The sequence below is a fragment of the Eupeodes corollae genome, chromosome 1 (assembly GCF_945859685.1).
Source record: "Eupeodes corollae chromosome 1, idEupCoro1.1, whole genome shotgun sequence".
NCBI lineage: Eukaryota > Metazoa > Arthropoda > Insecta > Diptera > Syrphidae > Eupeodes > Eupeodes corollae.
This window is the reverse complement of record NC_079147.1, coordinates 110,566,500-110,590,470: the sequence shown is the minus strand read 5'-3', so window position 1 is coordinate 110,590,470 and position 23,971 is coordinate 110,566,500. Positions and strand designations below refer to the sequence as shown.

At 35.0% G+C, this 23,971-nt stretch overlaps 1 protein-coding gene across 2 annotated transcripts in view; it reads left to right on the top strand.

The window, feature by feature from the left end:
* LOC129938618 (uncharacterized) overlaps positions 1-23,971 on the top strand; it is a 215,707-nt gene that overhangs the window by 82,462 nt on the left and 109,274 nt on the right. For both annotated transcript variants that reach the window (XM_056046283.1, XM_056046284.1), the window contains exon 2: positions 2,149-2,258. In XM_056046283.1, the coding sequence (XP_055902258.1) occupies positions 2,149-2,258 (110 nt within the window). The remainder of the gene's footprint in view (positions 1-2,148; positions 2,259-23,971) is intronic.

The window sequence follows — 23,971 nt, the reverse complement described above, 5'->3', positions numbered from 1 at the left end:
TAAATCTCAAATTAAGTGCCCCAAAAATATAAAAATCTAGGATGGACCTTGGCCTTAACCGACAGCCATCTCCATCCAGCTCGGTCCCAAGACAATAGCTCTCCCCAAAGTACAACAGTTATTCTTCGTTTGATTTCAGTGCTGGTGTCGTTGTCTGTGTTAATAGCGGTTTCTAGGTATACAAAGTCCTTAACTACCTCGAAGTTATAGCTGTTCATGGTGACGTTTTTTCCAAGACGTTGTTGTTCAGTGTCCTTTTTTGACGACAGCTATACTTGGTATTCCCCTCATTGACCACTAAACCCATCTTCTTCGCTTCCAATGCTCATAACCGCTCCATTGACATCACGCTTTGATCTTCCAATTATGTCAATATCATCTGCGTATTCAAGTAGTTGGATGGACCTTTGGAAGATTGTGCCTTTAGTGTTGACGGTTGAGTTTTGCACAATTCTTTCCAGAATGATATTGACGAAGTCGCAGTGCACAGTGCATCGCCTTGTCTTAAACCTTTTTTTGACATCAAACGCATCGGTGAGATCTTTTCCGACCTTGATAGCGCAACGTGCATTCTCCTTCGTCATTCTGCACAAACGGATAAGTTTGACAGGGATGACAAAACTAGACATTGCTCTGTAGAGCTCTTCCGTATGGATGCTGTCATATGCTGTTTACAAACGATAAAGAGATACTGTGTATCGATTTGAAGTTCCTGGGTTTTTTGCAAGACCTGCCGTAATGTGAATATTTGTTCAATGGTGATCTTCCCTGGTCTGAAGCTACATTGATAAGTTTTATTCACTGGTACTGCCTCTTGCGAGGAATTGATAAATGCTCCGAAAGTAATTCTTGTCACGAAAAAGTGCTTTCTCAAATTAGCCGTTCGGATTCGGCATATAAACTGTAGGTCTGCTCCGTCAGCTCCAGCAGCTTTGTTGGACGTCAGTTTTGATGTAGCCATCTTCATTTCATCGAGGTCGGGTAGGCGAAATTGTTAATCTGGGTCCACTAGGTTCAGCGAAATTCGATTCGTCATCAACGTAAAATAATTGATCTCGCCATATTCTCAGCATAGAATGCGTTTCTACTTCGATGTTCCACTGATTGTCTTTGTAGCCTTCGGTTCGTGGCTGGTACCTTTGGGAAGTTTGTTTTAACTTTTGATAAAATTTACGAACCTCTTTCATTCCTGTTATGGCCTCTATCTCCTCTATTGCGTTCTTCTCATGCTCCCATCTGAAAAGCTGGTACTCCTCTTTCTTCTTTTGCTCGTAGAGCTCGCTAGCAGCTTCGGTTCTTCTGTCCAGCTCTACCGTTTTGTATACATGTTGCTTAGCTGTTTGCGCTTGCCGCCATTCTTCAACAAATCAGTGGTTTCGCTGTGATCTTCGTGTGGTGTAAACCTAGCATTGCGGAGGCGGCATCTCTGATGGCATCAAGACAATATTGCCACTTGTTTCAATGCCTAATGCAGGGAGCAAAGGATTCGTATTGTAAGAGACCCAATCGGAAAAGGACATGACAGTCTCTTGCGATTTAAGAACTACCTTGTTTTGGCTTAGATCGGAATATTCGTAGCCGAATCTACCAACGAAGTGTTGGTCCGAGTCAATGTTAACCTTTCAGAATGTTCAGACGTCTTGAAAACTGGAGAAGTGTCGTGTGGCAATCGCAATGTGGTTAATCTGGTTAACAAATGATTAACCAGGAGATTTGCATGTTCCTTTGTGGATATTAAGATGTGCCAACTGCTTACTATCCTTAGCTTTCCCTGTTTTGGATTGTCGTGATGCAATGGCTAACACTTTTAAAACGCAAGACCTTTTGCTTGAGTCTAGTTCCAACAACAAATCCCCACCAGACATAATTTAACATACTTTTTTTACACCTTTAAAATTTGTTGATAGCTTTTTTTTCCAAGAAGAAACTAAAATATACAATTAATACAATCCTTATAAATAAAAAGAGAATAAAAAAAGGCACTGCTTTGAAAAACCTAAAAATCAAATAATCTTTAATACTAAAGTCATTGCTGCCATTTAAGCCATTTTACTTTTTAGACTAACAATATTGCCCGATAATAATTTTCAAATTTTGTTTAAATATATATTTACCAAAAAATCATTAAATTTCTTATCAATTTTTTAGATGGACAATCTGAATTTGATGTGCAACTTGTTATGCAGAAGTACGCGGAGAAAGGTTCCAGTGTTACGTTACAATGCAAACATAACGTAAGGCCGGACATTCTATTCAAGGTAAGGTAAACAATAAACATACATTACATCGAATACCCGTTAAAACTGTATACCCTACCTATACCTTCCTTTATTAATTGATTTAAGAAACCATTATGTACGACGACGACGCGAACGTGTCCTGGGAGAACATCCTCGTCATATACTTGTCCTCGTGCTTGTTCTCGTTTTATAATGTTTGTCCAATTTAACGATAAATTAATGGTCGTTATATCGTCCTCATCGATATGCTATGTAAGAATATAGGTGGAATAATATTGAAAAAGTGGCAAGGTGTGGCTCGATGTTAAGGAACGTGTGGGTATAAATTTAAGCTATTTGCTTTTTTGTGGGTATTGCCTTTAATGCCATTCCACCAATAATACATAATAATGAATAGCTGACCTTCAAGGAAAAGCCCTGGATGGTATATAGAAACTAGATACAAACGTATTTTCGATCACAAAGTTTGCAAAATAAAAAATAAGGATACAGTCAGATCGTTATTTCGTATTTTCTTTCTACCCACGCCACACTACAAACGACCACGTTTTAAATCAATACCCACTGAAAAGCAATCTGTATCTTTAGCTATTTTTGTTTTGAGACTTTTGGGATTCATTGTTGAATTATAATACGAGATGTACCCAAATATTTATTTTATTTTTTGTTTCTAACAATTTCTGCTGACACTTTGATAATTTGGGAATTTATTTAATAAAGTTTAACGACAGTTGTTGTTTTCTTATTACGTTTCCCGGAGTTTATGCTGACTTCGGAATAAGACTTTCAATATAATATTTTATTTGCGGAAGCATACGTGCATATAAAAATTTTGATAGTTCAGACAGTTTTGTTGTGATTGCTTACTAATAAAATAAAATGAGCCATATGAACCTTTTTATTGCAAGATACAAACGTAGGGTATAAAGAGTTTCATACACTTTTAAGGTGCTTTTAATGATTCAGAATATATTTTAATTCATATTTAACAAACAAGCAATTCACATATTTAAATGCATTAAAACTGAATGTAGAAATGAAACAATTTTTTTTTTAGAATAAATGTGGTGTCAGGGAAGTCCACAATCCATCAAATATCACATTACTTGTGAAAACCCCAAAAACATCAAATTGATACCCACCGTCTATTCATCAATTTCAAGGCCAACATATACAGAGACGGGCTGTATAGAGCTATGTCTAGTTTTGGCATCCCATCCAAACTCGTCCGTTTTTGCGGGATGAACATGGACAATTCAAGCTGCTCCAGAAAGGTTGGAGATAACTTAACAGACCCTGGAAATGTCAAAAAAGGCTTTAGACAAGGTGATGCGATGTCATGTGATTTCCTTTACATCGTCCCTAAAAAAAAGTGAACTCCAGAGGCACTATTTTTCAAAAGCCTGTCCAAATACTAGCATATCCTGCTGGCATTGACATAATCGGAAGAGCTCAGAGTGATGTTATTGGGGCTTTTGGGAGTATTGATGCAGAGGCAGCAAAAATAGGTAAACTGGTCAATGAGGGCAAAACAAAGTACATGCTGCCACCAAGAAAAGAACTTCAACACCTACGATGTCCCGGTAAAATTTCACCATCGACTTACGAAAGTTTGAGCTAGTTAAGGACTTCGTCTACCTATGAACACAGAAAAAAACATCAGCTTTGATATGAAAAGAAGAATTACTCTTGCTTACTGCTGTCTCTTTGGGCTAAGAAAGAAATTTTAGTAGTAAAGCCCTTTTCTCGAGCTACCGAAGTGTCACTACATAAGACCCTCATCATTTCCGCGGAGAAGAAAATGGAACGAACAGCTGGACGCCCTTTACAGCGAAGTAGACGTAACAGGGTCACTTAGAGAGCAAGAGAGAGCATGCTCCAAACCTTAAAGCCTCCAAATCAACTGCCATAGGACAGATAGTAGAGGAAAACATTTCACAATTGAAAAGTGACCTCAGCCATCTTGGAGTGTGCAACTGGAGCTAGCTAAGGACAGTGCTATATGGAGAAGTTTGTTGGGTGAGGCCTTATCACACAAGACTGTGTCGCCACCTTAAGTTTAAAGAAATATTATAGTTATAAACTAAACATGAAACAATTAAAGTCATGGTTGGCTAAATTTTGTTCGCATCTATTTCTTATACAAATTTATCAACAACAACTTATTTCTGACTTTAAGTGATGTTACGTGGACCATGAGTAAATTTGTATTCCGTTCTCAGGGACATTGATAGATTAGCCATTATATTTAAAATCATTTTTATGAAAAATTCGATTAAGTGCATATTCCAAATGATTTCAACTACTGATCTCCAATTTTGTAGAAACTCCATTTATAATAAGGTTTTGTGTTATTGTTCAGAATTATAGAACTGTACATCAAATCGATGATTGCTTTGACAGTTTAAAGAACATTTCTACAGGTATTCATATGGAAAAATTTAAGCACACACTACATGATACCCTGTTTTCACTTCAACAGAACCTTTGCCACCATCTTTTCTAACAGGAACGAATTTTCTTCACATGAATGAGTAGTCAATATCCATACATACTAACGGCTTTAAAACAGATGCTGGACTGGGTGGCAGGTTTCTTCTCTTAGAGAGTCAATTTTGCAAACTTAATCAGACTTCCCGATCTATTCAGTTCTTGAAGCCGGAGTATTGACATTAACATGCGGGGCAAAATAGGTCGCAATTATGGCGCTACCACAGGCTGATAACACTATATTCATTAACAGTCAAGCAGCATTTAAATTGATTTTTGTCACAACAATCAAATGAAAGCGTGGTACCCGTGGAAATTACCGTAAGTGCGTTGGACTGTCACGCCAGAGGTATTGGATTTAATAACTGCCTATGCAATCTAAAGTTTTTTTCACGGGTATTGCGAGGAGTTGACAAATTCTCCAAGAATAATTCTTGTCCTTAAAAGTGCTTTCCCGAATTCGCCGTTCAGATTCGGCCTAAAAAATTGTAGGTCCCCTTCATCCCTGACAACAGTACTCGCACACACGAATGGTTGAAAGTTGTAAGTTAATATGCCCTAATTCTCAACGAGCTGTTGCGCCACTCAATTTAATTTAATCAAATGAAAACTTCTATGTTATTGCTGCCAAGAACTTAGGAAATATCTTGAAAACTGTGTCACGACTAGTAAACTAAGACCCAATTATGACAAAACAAATTTAAGCTCGATTATCCACCTAGATAAAATATCTTCACGACTGCTTGTAAGCATAATATCAGGTCACGACCTGCTGGGTTACTATAAAAAGCAAATGCACCCTGTTACCGAACGTCATTTGCAGATGAGGAAGAACAGGAGACACAGTCTTCTTCTTATCAAATTGATACAAAATCTAATCCAGGCACTTCCCTAATAATGTAGAACTTGAAAATATTACAAGCAACAGCCTCTAAATGGCTAGAACGAGACAAGCCATAGAATCATTATATCTTTTAGGGAACTTCAATACTTCAGAATATCAAAGTGGATCTAATCGACATTAATCTTACGGTAGCGGTAAAGTCATCAATAACCAGCTGATCAAACATTAATTGTTTTAACTTAGTCAGCATTTGGTTGCTTACTTTCCTTGGAAAAATGTTTTTGAAAGCCATCGTGTAATAAAAGACTCTAGAATTTAAGTCAAAAATTATCACAAAGAACTCAGTTTGAAATTAGCTTTTTTTAAAACAGTACCGATGTGTAAAAAATGGCTTAACTACTAAAAAAACAAAATCAGCATTTTCATCATGGTGAATTACATTAAGAGCAAAGTCTGCAATTATTAAGAAATTTAGAGTTGACTTGAACTTATAGAGCACTGACTGCATTCTTCAGTCGTAATTCTCCCCCTGGTAGACAGGCAATAACAACCGACCCTAGTAACACTTTCCAATTAGTCAGTTCCACGTCATTTCAAGAAATGGCTATCCGTCTTATGGCGTATTTTGCATAAGGTTTACATTTATTCAAGATCAAGCTGACTCAATTTAAGACATTTGAAACCATGAACATTTTTCGATTGGGCTTTAGAGAAGATGCCTCAAGATGATAAATTTCATCGCTACATCATCTTCATTGAAGAAGCTCATATTCGGGTTCAATTGGTTCGTCTATTAACAAGGTATGCATTATTGGACGTAATTTGACCATATTTCTCTGAAATTTAAAAAATATGGACTTGTTCGAAATGTGTGATAATTAACAATAGATTTATTGGGCGAAACGCATATATGAACACTTATGCTGGTTATATTTTAAATCATATTTATTAAACGTAAAAATGAATGTTTGGATCTTAAACCACCACAACAAATAAACTCCAAAACGTATTTTTCAAAGCTTACTTATTTACTAAAGGATGCTCTACAGTCCTGTGTGAAGTAGGGCTTCACCCAACAAACTTCTCCATCTAGTTCGGTCCTTAGCTGGGTGTCTCCAATTTCGCGCTTCAAATCGCTCGGGAGACTGCTTTGCTACTTAACTGGTCTCTTAGCAAAAAGAAACAGTGGTTATCAAGAGTTATTCTTCGTTGCATCTCAGCGCTGGTGTTATTTTCTGTGTTCATAGACTTCGGTGTTGTAAGTCCTTTCTTGGTGACAGCACACTTTGTTTTGCTCACATTAACCGCTAAACCTATTTTTGCGCCTCTGCCTCAATACTCACAAAAGCCCCACTGACACCACGCTGAGTTCTTCCGATTATGTCAATGTCATCAGCATATGCTAGTAATTGGACAGATTTTTGAAAGATAAAAGGTTGCCTCGCTAGTGTTGACGTTGGGGCTCTGCACTATTCTCTCAAATACAAATTAAAATTTCTTTTAAGCTCGTCCCTGTAGATGCTGGGATATGCGGCCTTGAAATCGATGAAGATATGGTGGATGCCGATTTGATGTTCTTCGGTTTTTCGGTTTTTTTTTTAAGCTATTACAATAAACTCAAGGTTTGCTCAAAACTTTATATAGATTCAAAAAAACACTGATACCCTAACTAATGAGAATTTCCAAAAACTAAGTAAGATTATTTATTAATGATTTCTATAAATTTCTGAAGTAAATATTACCAAAATATTTATTTTTATTAACCTCATGTATTCCTGATTAAAAATGTTAATTGCGGATTAGCATTTATCAGTAGTAAAGTTAGTCAATATCATTAATATTTGGCTTAATTGAAGGTTTTAACACTGAAACCTATAAAAAATTAATAAAACCATTATTGTTTTGCCTGAGGCATTGTTTACCCAAGGAAAAACAATCTAATATCATAAATGTTTTGAGTAGATATGTTTAATAACAAAAACTCTTTTATATCTTTTCGAAGTCCTCAGCTTTCAGATTCAGAACAAATTCGTAGGTCAAGAAGACAACGAAAGTATTCAAAAAAGAACAACTATTATTACTAATATCTTGAATAACAATACAACGTCGTCCTTCCACATCATCTTGTTCAGGGTTTTTTTGTTATGCATGCATGTATTTCAAATTATGTGTAAATACGATATTTTTGTTTCTCCATCTCCATACTCTTATATCACGTAATAATTTGGCTTTTGTTGTTTTTATGGGCTCTTAGGATTGAATTTACATATGAAAAAGTTTTGGGCTTTTTCTCCATAAAAATATGCATATACTCGTATTCATAGACATACCGTTCATCTCATAAATAATACAAGATCCCAACCCTAACCAATTGTTTTTCTTCAATGTACTTGGATAAGTGCGAGGACCTGCTACTGTAATACGAAGGATTTTTCTTTGTTATCCTTATAGTATGGTGGGTTCAGGTTCGGGTTTGGGTTGAATAATACTTTGCGGATAAAATAAAACTGAATATTATACCGACAAGAAAAGGACGAAGAACGTCGTCGTCGACAATACTGGGTTTGGTTAGGTTGTTTCCATGGAAATTTTTTTACATTCTCGACCAAAATACAAATTTTGTTCATGTTATTTTCTCAAGACTTTGTTCCTTTTGAATATCATAAAACTGATGCTAATATCAAAATTCCTTTAACTAACGTCCTTGGCTAATAAATTGGACTCAGGGATATCGGATAACGTTTATTGTTGTTTGGGTTTTGCATAATTGCTTTACTTGTTCCTGACAAAAATTTTCAAAAAAATCCTTGATTTAAAATCTTAAAACACCAGATTTGGGAAAACGTTGCGAAAGGAAGGAAAACATTCATGATACATAATTCATCTTTATCAAAATTATAAACGACAAACTTTTTCGTAAACTCATAATATGAATATATCATCGATATAACCTAACCTGCCTCGTGGCATTGGCTTTTGGTGGATGAGGGTTGATAAAAGTAAACGAGTATGCAGCAGCATATTTCATTTACATTAAATTAATACAGAAGTGGCCATATTTTTAGAAAGGGTGTTGTCTTTTATTTAAGTCGCAGAATCATAATACATATTTGCAGATTTTTAAATGTAACCGTTTGTGGTCTTATTAAACAATAATTTTTATTTCCAACATTTTAACATTGGACCTAATAGGATCTATACAAATGTATTGGAAAAATCTTCTTGTTGATATAAATCGAAATCCTTGAATATCTGTCTTTGAAATACTGCCCCCACTGTAATATCTACCTGAGACAATGTTTTGATAATTTGATGGATCGAAAATTCGGTTTTACTTTGTTTAACCGAGTAAAATGATAATGTCTTGTCTACACGTGGGAGGTTTTTACCACTTAAGGTGTCTGTAAATATTGTTGATACATTGAACCTAATTTCGTTCTTTGGCTAGACACATTTCCATTGAAATTGTTTTCTATGATTTAGGGCACGAAAAATAAGTACTGGAGTTGAAGATTCTTTTTAATTAAAAATATATCTTATAGATATACCTAGATGATGGAATACTACTTCTATATAAAAGCTATAAAAGAAAATAATATCTATCCTGGTCACGAACTTCAATTTAGACGGAGTGAAAATTTTGTTGCCAATATTTTCCTAAGTGAGTTTGTTAATGTTTATCAGTTTTTAAATCGGCATTCATGAAATTAAATAACAGCATTTGTACAGCCTGTCCCTAAAAAAGCGAATAATTCTCTCCCTTTAACTATCGTTCAATAGCACTCACGTCCCTTCTTCCCAAGTTCATGGAAAAGCTGATTAATTATTATCAGCTTAAGAAATATATTGAAGAACAGAAGCTTCTTAATGACCGGCAGTATGGCTTTTTTAGCAATAGGTCCACTGGTGATCTCAGAGTTTATCTCATTGAACAGTGGAAGATTATTGCACTTGATATTTCTAAGGTATTTGGTAGAGTTTGGCACCAAGGGCTCTTATCGAAAGTACGTGCCTTTGGTATTGATGAATCCCTTCTTCGTAGGATTACGTAGAAATCACCTTTTTAACCATAAAATGCAAGTTGTATTGGAGGGTTTCACGTCTGAAATTAATAAAATAAAATCTGGTGTTTCTCAGAGCTCCGTTTCTCCGACTCTCTTCTTCATATTCATGAACGATATCTTGTCGGGCCACTTCTAATCTATTAAACTGTTTCGCTGGCGACAATACACTCAGCTTTTCATATTCGTTTCTGGATTCACATCCTTGTCATTCGGATGCGGAACTACAACGGCAGCGCATTAAATTCTGATCTCGACAGGATTGTACAATGGGGAATCAAAAACCATGTAGAATTGAATGCTTCGAAAACTTAATGCTGTCTTCTGTCGTTAAGGCGGAAACTAATCAACATTCAGTACCTCTTATAGAATGGTCACATATTCGATATTGGCAAAAATGCTGGTAAGTTACCCCTTGTGATCTGGCTGTAATTTACAAAGCCTTCACTCGTCCAAAACTTGAAAATCAAACAAGTTTAAGTATTTTGGAAAGGCTCCAAAAAAGAGCTTTGAAAATTATAGACGATAGAACTATAACCCAAAAAATTACGTCACTTGAACACCGCCGAAATGTTTTAAGCATTTTGTTGTTCTACCGATATTTTTATAAACAGTGTTCCGTCGAATTGGCCAGTTGCATTCCCACCACAAACAATTCAGCCATAATACTAGTACTTCTAGGAATGCACATCAGTTTTACATTGAGCTCGATTTCGCACGTACTGTAAAATATAAAGATCATTTTTTAAGCCGCACATCGAGAATGTGGAATGCTGGTTAAAGCTTTCCCTGTAAAGTTTTTCCCTATCATTATGATATTCCAAAATTTAAGACCAATGTGCATCGGTATTTCATCTTTAATGCTTCCCTATTTTGCTAAAGCTTTTATTGTGTAGTACCCGTGGCATGATGGTTAGTGCGTTGGACTGTCATGCAAGGGGTCTTGGGTTCAATCCCTGCCTGTGGCACCTTAATAAAAAAAAAAAATAATTTTCGCGGGTACTGCCTCTTGCGAGGAATTGACAAATCCTTCAAGAGTAATTCTCGTCATGAAAAAGTGCTTTCTCAAACTAGCCGTTCGGATTCGGCCTATAATTGTAGGTCCCTTCCATTCCTGAAAACAGTCCTCGCGCACAAGAATGGTTGAGAGTTGTAAGTCACTAGGCCCTGGTTCACAACGGACTGTTGCGCCACCCCATTTGATTTGATTTTTTTTATATTGTGTTTAAACTTTAAACATGTGACATGTGAGTGCCCAATTTCTAACTTCATTTCTGCTGTTGAACCTCTCAACATCTCCGACCGCATGGTTCTTATGCTCTCTCTCTTTTTCCTTCTGAGAAGTCGGTGTTCCTCTCTCCTCTGCTGCTAATAGAACTTATGATCAGCTCTAGTCCTTCTTTGAAGCGCCGCCGCTTTAACTGCTTCTTGTTTTTCGCATTCCTCATCAAAACAGGAGTTTCTTTTTGATGGCGGTTTGAAACCCAGCATGACAGAAGCGGCGTCTCTGATTACATTGTGTTTTCGGCAGCGAAGTTCGAAAGATGTTACCTGTGACTCTGTCGGAGAAGGATTTGGCGATATCTTGCAAATGAAGCCGTACTACGTTGTATCTTCCTCCAGCATCTCCCTGTGTTGCTTTGGGTCTGTAAACCCGAAGTGCTACAGCGAGTTAGTCTTCCAAGTCGATGTTAGCTCCTGGAAAAGTTGATGCGTGTCTATTGTCGATTGCATTATGGTCAATCTAGTTGACGGTTGATTGATCTGGAGAACTCCAAGTTTCCTTGTGGATGATAAGGTATAGAAAACGCATGCTGACTACCATGATGTTTCGTCCGCAGCCAAATCGATTAGCCGAATCCGTTGTCGAAAGATTGTTCCACCAAAGATGTCTTAACTTCTTATACCTTCGCATTAAAATCGCCCAGGATAGTTTTAAGGTCATAGCTAGTGTAGTACTTATAACGCTCCAAGAACTGATCCTTGTTGTTGTCATACTTCTCTTCTCTGGGGACGTGCTCAGGCTAATGCTTCGAATTTATGCTTGATGCGGATGGTCATAAGGCGATCGATGATGCACCTGTAGCTCAAGACTTATTGCCTAAGTCCTGTTCCAATGACAAAGCCCAATACAAATAAGCGTTGTTTTGTTGGTTCTGTTGATAGCATTCACCATAATATATATCGTAGTTTTTCATCCTCTTGTTACCCTTTCCATCCACTCCTATATCCTAGATTGCAGATATAGTAATTGTGGATTGTGATATCGGCTTTATAGCATTATAGGCCCTTTACCAATTCTTTGGCTTCACGTGGTCTATCAAGGGACCTTACATTCCACGTATTAACATCTGAAGTTCGTTGTCCTTAAATCGTTTGCGTGGGTTTCCAATAGTAAATTCGTCCGTATCCGAGGATTGTTGATGCTTCGAAACTGGATAAAGTTTGGGGGCCTTTATAATTTTAGAAACCGGTTTTTATGTCGCACTTTTTAAACAAAATTTTACTTTGAGTTTAAATTTAAAAATTATATTTTTGAAATTTCAGGTTTCAGAAAATTCCAAAATATTGAGTTGGTCTCAAATTCCTTTAATTTTTGGAATTTCTTACAGTTTCTATAGTTCTTCAAAGTGACTTCATTTTCAAGCAATTTTTTAATTAATAGACATAAAGAAATGGTTTCAATGGTGGAATTTAATAGTTAACGAATTGTTCTTTTCAGTTTTGATCAGAAATCCAATATTTTTGGTACAAAATCTCAAGTTAATATTTAAAAATGTAATTTATGTAACTTTGACTTTTTTGGTATTTTTTTAATTTAGTTTATACAATTTAAATATAAAAGGTTATACATTTTGCTGTTTCAAAAGTATAGGGTTGGAATTCCACATCTGTCAAACTAATTTGTTAAACCGATTTTTTTTCAATTGAGGGTCTGACATTTACGAAAATGGATCGCTTATCTATCGTGCTTTAATAAGAGATTATGGTTTTAATAAAAATTCGCTCGTATTACTAAAAATATCGCTTAAGCCATAACCGTTCACAACGTCGTAGATACGTCGATTGGCGGTGGACGGAGATGTTTCGAACACAATTTTTTTCAGCGACGAAGCACAATTCTCACTCGGTTTGTATGTTATTAAACAAATTTGTCGTACTCGGAGTTTCAGAAACCTCAAGTAATTGAAGAGAGGCCATTTGGTCCTGAGTGCGCGATTGGGCCTCTCTTCTCTCTTCGAAAACGACAATGCAACGACTGTCACCGACAATTCGGAGCGTTATAGTCGTATGATAACTAACTTTTATTTTTCAGCTATTAAAGAATACAACTTGGAGAATAAGTGGTTTCAACAGAACGGTACCACATTCCACACAACTCGAGCGAATATAGCTTTATTGCAAGATACATTTCCTGGCCGCGTAATGTCTTGCCGTGGCGATGTCAACTGGCCACCGCTACAAAATGTGACTGTTTTTTCAGTTAAAGGAATATTCAATTACTTCAATTGTGCAGTATAGCTGTTCGACATTTGACGCTTGACACCCGACTCACGAAGTCCGCCGTGAAACGAAATTTTATTAAAAAATTCAATTTTTGAGTATACTTTTCGGTGCTTCCTTAACAATAACTTCATTGAACTAAAATTCCCTTCTTTACCTGACAGGAATTCGCGACTATTGAAACTTTAATATTATTAATCTATTCACACAAAGTCTACATGTTATTTAAGAATATTCATAATTTATAGCAGGAATAAGCGTATCAACCAACTTAAGAGTGAAAATTAACTTCGAGAAAACCAAAAAGCTTTCACTTCTATTTATAATATCGCTCTCAATCTCAACTCAATGAGAATCCTTGCATTTCAGATTTTATTAAAAAATCAAAAAGAAAAGAAAAATAGTTTTTTTTTTTTTTAAGTGGAGCATGAATTCTCGCTTTAGGAAAGGATTTTCGAAAGGTCTTCTTCTCTCTTGCATCATATACAGATCCAGAGTCTTCCATATCTTACTCGTTTTCGTTTCTCCACAAAATGGGATTCACATTATTGATTTAAGTTTAGTGCTTGATGCCATAGCTGCTGCAGCTGCGACTAAAGTAAAGCTACTTACATAGGTAATGGTTTTACTAGGTTCAATTGAAGTTCCGAGTTCGTCGTCTTTTTCATAAGGTTGCTTTAGCAAATTGAATTTTAAACTCAAGAGTAGATCCTGTGGGTTATTTTTTTCTTTTACTTTGAAAGGATTTCTTTCATTTGATTCCCTTCTTTATTTTCGAGAGTGTGCGTCAATAAGTTAGATGTGAATCAGGAGTCAAAACCCATGATCCCAATGATGAGAAAATGAATCCTCCAGCTCCATCACTAGCAGCTGTGTCTTCACCTCTGTCTTAGAGTGCAATTGGATCAATCATTACGCTTAATTTCGTAATTTCGTAATTTCGACCTGAGGAAGGTAAACACATCACCTTCTTTGTTTTGGGGGTTTTAGTTTAACGTTATTGAGGCAAACCTAGTTAGGAATTAGTGAGCTTGTCCATCGTCGCGTCGCTCGTCTCGTCGATGTTTGTCTGTCGTTGTCACATTTTGGCCATTTGTATGTACGATTGTGATGGGATGTGGGTAAGGATGAGGATTGGAGAGTCTCATTTCAGAATTCAAATTGACTTTCCGAGTGTTAGGAGGACAACATTGCTGATTGTGATGGTTTTGTGGTGGATTCCTGGGGTAGCATTATTGTTGTAATTTTGGTTTTGTTTTCTTTTATTTTTGCGTCGAGGGCCAATGGGCTAATTACACCCAACCAAATAACAAGCAGAGTGGCCGTAATTGGCTTGTTTTAGTTATAACGCCCGTATTGGCGTATTGCAAATTTTATCGCGCGATCCGAGTACAAATAATTTGGAATGTGCGGTATTTAGAGAGGTGAACAATATTCTGTGTTTTGTTAATGAAAGTTAATTGCGGTAATTATAGTGGATTGTATTGGAATTGGTGAATCGAATTTTGAGTGGCTAAGTCTGTGTGAGGGAGCAGCAAAAGAGGTCAGGATTAATTACCAAATATTCAATTGATTTATTTTCTTGTTATAATAAAATCAATTTATTTCGCTAAGTGTTACTTTTTATTTAGTTTTGCTTCAAATTATTGTTGGTGTATTTAAAAAAAACTGGCAGAGTGAATTTGATGGTTTAATTGCCTTTGCGAATAACACTCATCTAGAAAATACTATGATCATTGAAGAATTAAATGCTCCATTTGGTAGATATCAACATTTTGCTATACAAATCTTACATTCGCAAGATAAAATTTCAGTTATGAGAATCTGAAAATATTTCTGAAATCAGCAACAGCCACAGAAATGGAATACTGCTTACAGAATTCTTTGAGAACCATTTACTTTTTGTGTTGAATGAAGCATCTTAAGGCGTAACCTAGGCTGGTTTATATTTATAAGTAATCAAGGACATTGACATTTGTAAAGTATCGACATAGTGGCTGAAATTATAAACAGACTTCATTATGTTGCATAACTAATTCCAACAATTACAACTAAAGGACCTGACTCAAATGATAGTCAAAAATGTCCCAGCAGGCGTGGAAGCTTAGGTTTATAATATTTGTAGGCAGGGATAGTTTGACGATGAGTTTTTAAAGCAGAAAAAAATCGTTCGCTTTCTTAAGGCTGCTGAGGAAATTCAACACATCTTTTTTCAAAATAATGTATGCAGAAGCCAATAAAAACTTTAAATAACTCTGTTTTGAAAAAAGAAAAAGTCTGGAGTGTCAAAACATTACCGTTATAATTACGACAAAGTTATCAGAATTTTGCAAAGCCGCCAAATCTATCAACGGAAGAACCATTTTAATTACTGCATCACTGAAAGCGTCTGAACTCCGTATTTATTTCACAAAATAACTCAACGTGCCGCAATTTGCACCGCTTCCACAGTACGGAGCTCCGTATTTCAAAGATGAATTTCTTGATGCAGCATTCTCGATTACTGAGATAAAAAATGTAATTAACAATGATGAAATGGGTAAGGGAACCGGGTGAAGACAGAATTCCAGTAGAGTTTTTTAAGAACTGTTCAGTAGAATTTTTACCCGTATTGACAGAGGAGTTAAACGGGATTTTTGAGTAGTATCCACTACCCATGGGTCGTATGATGTATCGGAAAATTATAAGGATATCTCCTTCTTGAATTCTCCTGTAAAGCTTTTCAGTACCCTAATTTTTAATAGGAAAATTCTTAATGCATTTCAAGCAGGATTTAGAAAGAGCTATTCCACTATAGAGCAAGTATTCAGTTTGATAAACATTGTAAAAAACTTCAGAAGAAGGAAACAAAAACTTAACGCCTTTTTTGTGGATTTTCGAGCTGCGTTTTATTCAATCAAGTAAAGTCGTTCCCCTTGCCAGACCGATGTATGAAATTAATGTGGCCTATATGTATATGAGGTGGGGAGTATATATTGTACATCTGAAGAGTTTTCAACAGAAATGGTAGTTAAATAAGGATGTGTGTTGAACTCAATACTATTTGTTTTGTTTATTAATAATATCTTGGAGAAGGTCGGAGGAGGAATCCAGTTGGGAAGTACTCGGATACCAGGAGCTGGAAAGGTTCCTCAGGTATTTCTTCAAGCGCATTTTTCGGCTACCAATTTGCACTCCAATTTACATGCTACATTTTGGAAACAACTGAACCTCAGTTGTTCTTAAGGACCTTAAAGCTGCATTTTGACTACATTGTTAAATGGAAATGGACTTGCCGTCACAAGTACTTAAAAAGATTATGCCATCCAAAGGTAGTCTAGAGTATCGAATTTTTACCCAGTAAAAGCCAGATCTTAAAGACAATTTTAAAAGATAAGTAAAGCCATGTCGCGTATAGAAGTTAAAGAGGAAGCTCAATCTTCGCAACATAGAATGATTTACAGTCAACTAAATTTAGATCTTCAAGAACGAACATACCTCCTCAACCGTTTCCTCATAAGTATGATAACTTAGGGGCGAACTATTAATTTTAAATTATACATTCCGCATTGACCAGATTGGCCGATCCTATGCGTCCTTTGCAATCTTAATGAGAGGAAAGATGTACCACTTCATTGCAAGATGTCCTGTTTTTAAAGAGTTTCGTATAAAATATTTTGGAGCAGCTGTGATGGAATTGGCCGAAATATTGGATAGATACAATTTGATAAAATGAAGAAGAATAAGTCTTCACAAGAATATCATGGTAAGCCACTACACTTTTGTTGGAGGACAAGGGAAATCTTGTATCGACTTTTGCACAGCGAATAACGATTGGATTAACTTGGTTTCAAAATTTGTAGTTGAGTTTAAACTTTAAAACCTATCCTGATCATATGCCTCTCGTATAAACATGGAACAATGAAAATACATTTTAACAACAAAATCTTAAGTTACTACCAAGACTTAAATCATTTGCCCTTTTACATGTCCTACGCAATTGTTATACCAAACAACTGCGAAAATGCTATACGTTGAATCAAACTTCAAGCACAAGCAGTTATGTCGCACAAAAAAAGCTGAATTTGGAAAAATTCAAGCTAAACCTTTAAATCTGCCCAGTAATTCTAAAGACTTTTAGAATTTAAATGAAAAGCACCATGGAGAAGACGGAATTCCATATGAACACTTCAAAAATGCAACACCACATTTCATTGTTAGGCTTCATTTCCCCTTCGTTCAAAAATTCAGTTATTTTTCCTGTTTATAAGAAAGGTGATCCAAACAACGTCGAAAACATCGCGGAATATCATTTATAAACGTTATGGCCAAAATATGTTGAGGTGTTTTTTAGTGAACAGAATAATAGAAAAGGTGGTTGATAATCACAGTTATGAAATATGTCAACAATAAACTATTGAATTTAGACGCCGATTTTGTTGCATTCTTCAACCCTTCTGTATTGGAAAAGTTTAGCAATTTTTGTAAGCTATAGGAAGTTTTTTTTGAATAATTAAAAAAACATGCGTTTACTTATTTAAATATGAGAAAACAACTACGCAAGTTCCTGAATTGAGGGATAATATATATTTGTTTTAAGGTAGAGGATGGTCCTACCCCTTATAGTACTTACGTGCTTTTATGAATACATAACAAACTAATTCAATTCCTGTGAGTCACATTATATTATAAGGTAAGGCATACTGTAACCTATACTGTTATGTATATTTTGAAAATAAATTATTATTCAGCAAATACAGCAACAGCGTCTTTTTGAACTTTCATATAAGCTATCATCCAAGTGTCGTTACGTAACACGTGATTTATTATAGCTTATAAATCATTCATCAAATGCAAGTTGACTACGGAATTTATATATTTTATATAAAATAAATAAAATTTTGCGTATATTTTAATTCCATTTTTTGCATCTCTTGAAGTCGAATTCAGTGAAGATCGCTTTTTGTGAGAGTTGCGGTTTAAGGACTTAAAATAAATCAATAGCATTTCTTTGCACTTAGAAGTATTTAGTTTAAATAGATTTTAATAGAAAATTGCTACCAGACAACACTGAGTTAGAAAACACTTTGCTTTTATTTTGAAAATATACGTGGCATACAACAATAAATACGGCTTAGATGGAAAACTTTAAGTACCTATGACCATTATTTAATGAAAATTAACTTAGTTTTATGACAAAAAGAGAGGTTTTGCTCCTAATGTTTTGTTTTAATCTTGCTCGAATTTCAGTATACAAATCTTTTGACTCAATGCATCATACTTCATAAATAAGCTGATATAATGAAACATCTTTGTATGTACACAAATCATTTCACAAACACAGACATGCAGATAAATAATTATTTTTTGACAAAAATATTTGCATTCCCGAATTCAAACTCCCGGTCAATTGACCTGATTGTTACCTGCCTCTCAATCTCAATGCTCATTGTATCATCATTGTATAATCAAATTGCACTTTTCAAATCCGCCTCAGGTTCTTGAGTTGTTACATTTTAAAATTAGAAAAAAAACAACAAACTTCTCCATCTAACTCGGTGCACTCCAAGTTAGGTTTCCAACTTGTGGCGCGCACATCCTCCGCGGTCTTCCTCTACTGCACTGTTCTGTGGGCGTGGATTTGAATATTTTATGGGCCGTAGCAATGGTTTCCATATACTATACGTGATCCAGCCATCTCAGGAGTTGGGCTTTTATCATTTGGTCTACGTTGCTGTTCAGCACGTAAAGTTCTTAGTTCCAACTTGTCCTATACTAACTTTCAATTCAAATGGGACGGTAGATCACGCGAAGAATTTTTCTCTCGACAAGACCCTAAGTTTCATCCGTTTTGTGGACGGGGAAAATGAGGGTCTTATATGGCAATCTTGACTTCGTCTACTTCGAAAAGACGGAATTGTTGGTTTTCATCGTCTATATTGAAAATATCTTCCTACCTGATTGCAGAATTCGGTTCATCGTCTACAGAAATGGTCTTTCCATATCGTAAGCCTTGACTGCGGAGACACTATGATGTATACACTTTCGTCCTTGCAGCCATTGATTCGAGGTTCATGCATTTGGAAATTTCGTTTCACTTGGAGTGCGTGAAGTAAGCCCCCCTTTTTTCGATTTTCCTATTATGGAAAGTTGTTTCAGCTTGTTGCTGGTTTGTTCTGCATTTCTGCATTGTTTAAAAGTTTTTTTTTTAATGCCCAGAAATGGCGGTCTTAGACCCGAAAAAGTTGTTTTGACCTATCCCCCCTATTTTCAAAAATCGATTTTTGAAAATGGTTTAAGGTTGTTCTGAAAATCGTTCCAAACTTTTAGAACTCTATGATCAAAATTTTAAAAGATATGGGCATAATTTAAAAAAATTCTATCCCTCTTTTTTCGAAATTCCAACTTTTTATATTTTTTTTAGATTCTAAAAGTGTTCTAACCATTGTTCAAAAACTAAGAGTCGTGTGATATTGCCCCCGAATTTTTTTTCAAAATGCAGAATACGTCTTCTCATTTTTTTTGTTTTGATTTTTTTTTAAAGCCTACATTTTAATAAAACTTTAATAAGCACATGTACATCAACCAAAACCTGACTTATAAACTTTTATTTACGATTTCAAAAAGAATCTCGATGTCTTTACATTTTGTAAACATTATTTAAGCTGCCTTTTTTTCAAAAATAAAAATTCAAAATGTGTATTTCTTCCAATTCCTGTCTAAATTTCGTCCAAAAAAAGTAAATATAGCTTGAGGCGCACAAAAAAGAAAAATTAATATCCCTAGTGCCCCCCCGTCCTAAAAGAATTAAAAATTTTAAGCCAAAGCTATATTCTTTCTGCAAAGACCAAATGGTCTTTAAGATTCCCACTCTATGAAATAAATATGGATTATGCCTACATTAAAAAAAAACGGAAACTTGGGACATCCATGATGCTGGAAGCGTGTCTATCGTCATCGATTGCAATATGGTCCGTTCACGGCTCAAAATCAAGAAATGTCTATGAATGCAACATTTATAATTGTTTTTTATATACTCAAGTAAAAGGATTTAATGTATTAAATAAACAAAAACAATAAATACATATTTTAATCGATTGAAGGGTAATTTTTGAGGACGTGGTTTTTTAGCCTTAACATTTGCCCGGCCAATGGCCCGGCAGTAACAGCGTTTGAAATACCTGAAATTAAAAGCGGAGTAAAATAGACGGTTGATTGATTTGGAGAACTTCAAATTCCTTTGTTGATGTTGATGTGTGGAAAACGCGTACTGGCTACCATAATGTTTTTCACCGCAGTGAAATTCAGCCTGAATCCGTTATGAAAAATGTTGTTTTTCAGGCTGTTTTTCCGGTTATTCCACCAAAGATGCCTTTTCTTTCCAAGAACATAACCTTGGTGTTATTATCCTCCTCTTCCTCCGCGTCTTACAGTGCGTCCGTCGTCGTTCGTATGGGGAAATTGGACAAGACTCTATTTTCCGTAGTTAAAAGCTCATTTTGAGTAGAAAAATAGTTTTAAATGCAATAATAAATGAGTTTTAAAAAACTTCTCGTTATATTTATGCTATTGCCACGCCCACTTCTGAATGTCGATTATATGTATCTCAAATTCGACTTGAATAATTTGAATGAAAATTAGGGATTTAATTTTGGAGCTTAGTTCAGAAGCACACAAAAAGTCATGTCCTCCCACTTTTAATGATTTTGTTACAACTTTAAAAGAAAAATAAAAACAAAAAATAAATATTTCAAACATATACATATGTGTGTATTTATTTAAATTTCAATTATTTAAGAATCCGATTTAGATTGTTCAATATCTTCAAAACTAGAAGTAAAAGAAGGCAAAGAGGTATCAATAAATTCGCTTGTTTGAAGATATTGAGCAATTTCTTCTTGATCTTCCTTACATAACCTCAGCTTTTTTTTCTAAAAATAGAAATTAATGAATCGGACCTGAGAAGCAAGATCATCAAAATGTCTTGGTTAGTGTTAATACGGGATGACTTTCTTGCGTGACCAAGCCGATTTTTTCGGAATTCCTTATTTGTTGCTTCAAGCGCTTCTTCGGACAGTAAACCAATTGAAATTTCGAAAGACGATATAATGTCTGGCCCATTAATTAAAAGTATATGCACACTTATTGGCATATAGTACCAACTGCAAAGGTGTAAATATTATTTCCTTACTTCAGTGAGTAATACAGAGAATCCAATTATATCAATAGTTAGTCCTGAAGCCAAAACTCTCAAGACTATTGAAAATTTTTATACTAGCCGTTCATTAATTCCTGTAATTTCCGACGTTATCTGTTAGTTCTTGAAAAATCTCCTTGCTATATTACCATCTTTTGTCGAACCGAAACCAGGCTTAGGCTTGTCGATATTAAGGCTCGTTTCATACTGCACAGTTTTGACCGTACGACAAAAAACCTGACGGCATTGGCTAATTACACATTATACGGTTTTAACCGTACAGTAAAACACGTTATATGCAGGGTTAATCAAACACTGTCTTGTTTTCGGAGTCTTTTTCAAACCGCCATGATTTAAATGGAAGTCTGTACCCTATATGCAATAAACATTTGAAACATTTCATACATGAATGAAGAGTGGATAAACCAAATCGGAAGTGTTCTTCAATTACTGGTTTTTTCATGCACTTGCAACAAATTCATTTCCTTAGTTGCTTTTGATGGTGATGGTTTGATAAAATGTTACATATGTTCTATAGCCGTTTTTGGTTATGGTCTTGGGAGTTAATTGTTCTATAAAAAGGAAAAAAATAAAATATTGTTGCTACCGTCAACAGAGGCAGTGGTTTCCGAAACTTCTCTTTTTTCGGAAGCATTTGCTTTTTGAAATTTCTCAACTTATTTGAACTAGGAAATAAATCCTTATGAAAATTGTTAACAAAAGATCTCAATATATTACATTTTTTTCGGAAAGATAAAGATTTAAGTATACTGCTAACGTATATTCAAGTGGTAATGTTTTTCCATCTTACAAAAATAAACTCCAGAGTAATGTTCGGAAACTTCCACAGCGCATCTCAGCTCCTCAGTTGAATTGAAGGCTAAAAGATCCGCCATATATCTTTTCTTCGTCTTTATTGACGCATCTAGTTTGTTGTCAATCATAAGACGATGTGCTCTGTAAGTGATTTAAAATCCTGACAGGTAGTGTTAAATTATTACTAAGCAAACCCTCGTGTCGCTTTTTAAAAAGAGTATGATTCCATGAACATAGCTTCCATTTCCGTTCCAAGTTTCCATCAAAGTTTTTAATTTTGGACCTTACATTATTTTTTATTGTAACGAGACAATTATTAACCCTTAAGTCAGTCAAAATTTGAGTTGTTGACTGGTCAACGCACTGTGCGTCTGCCTCTTCGCCGGGACGCCTACGTTAAATTCATTTTTCAAATTCCTTCGCTGCCGTCTGGATAAGTTGAGATGTCTTAGTAGAAACAACGCTCTCCCCTCTCTCGTTCGCTACCCCCAACAACTTTCTGCTGGGGTTGGAACCCAACCTACAGTTGAGGGAAGGTGAGAGTAGGAATGAGTAGATAGAGGTGGGTTATGAGAAAAAAACCGTGTACCCTTGTGTCTTTTTATAAGACCATGTCTACCATTGAACAATTGAGATTCCAATTGAGGACATCTTAATCATTGTAAAAAAGTACTGGGAGCACAAACAAATTCCGGAAAATATGTTATTTTATCGAGCAGTGTATTTTTTTTGAATACGTAAATTGTAAACTACTTTTCTAAGTTGTATTTAGGCTTAACATTATATTTGTAAATGCGCCCATTTATCGACCTAAGATAATTTTGCATTTTTTTTCTCTTTTTCGTTCATTTGCAATTTTAGTTAAAAGTGTTACGAGTTTTTTGTTGGAAAAGATTACTTTAATAAAAGTTAATATTCAATTCCGTTTGTCATCGTTTGCTTCATTTTGACTCTTAATTTGTTTTTAAATTTAATTGAACAAATAAAAATTTAACAAACGATGGTAAAGTTGTGTCTAAGTAGAAATAAACATAAATCGAAATTATAAAATATGTAGTTAAAAAAAAAATAATTTAACTAAAGGATTTTTTACATTCAAAAACGGTTTATTTAAAATCATATTTTGCAATATGCACTGTAACTAATTCGTTGTTATTCGAGCTTGCAGTTGCATATTTTTAAGAATATAAATTAATGAGTCGATAGCACCGGTAAGATTAACATTAATTCGAAAATTTCAAAATTCGCGTCTTTGTATTTGACTGTTATTTTGTACTAATTATTTTGTTTTTAATTTTACTAAACATAAGTTCAATTACGGTTGGTAAATTAGTAACAATGTACAGCAGCAATAAAATTTATATTGTGTAGTAACTTCATGAAATCAGTACCTAGCTCAGGTTATTCTTATCTTCACCTTTCAGGTATTACCATATAGCATTAAAAGCATCCATCAATTAATCAAATTTCGACTCAAAACAAGGGCATAAATAACCAATATATAGTTAATGTTTAGAGCCTTTAATTGTTATAGGTATCTTACGGTAAATTCAACATGGAACTAAAACGTGATATACCTTCATGATTGTATAATAGTCATTCATTCAAAAACCACATACATCTCAATAAATATATGCATAAAGATTCTCTTTTAGCCTCGATAAAGCTGAATTTAAACACTCTGCAAAACGTTAATGCGAAGTCGTAAAAAAACAATAATACGACTCTTCAAAAACAATTTATTTGTCAAGTCTCAATAATTCCGAAAATATCTATAAATGTACGCGTACAAGATTGAACAATTGTATTCTCATTAATCTGAAATTAACTGGCAAATGGT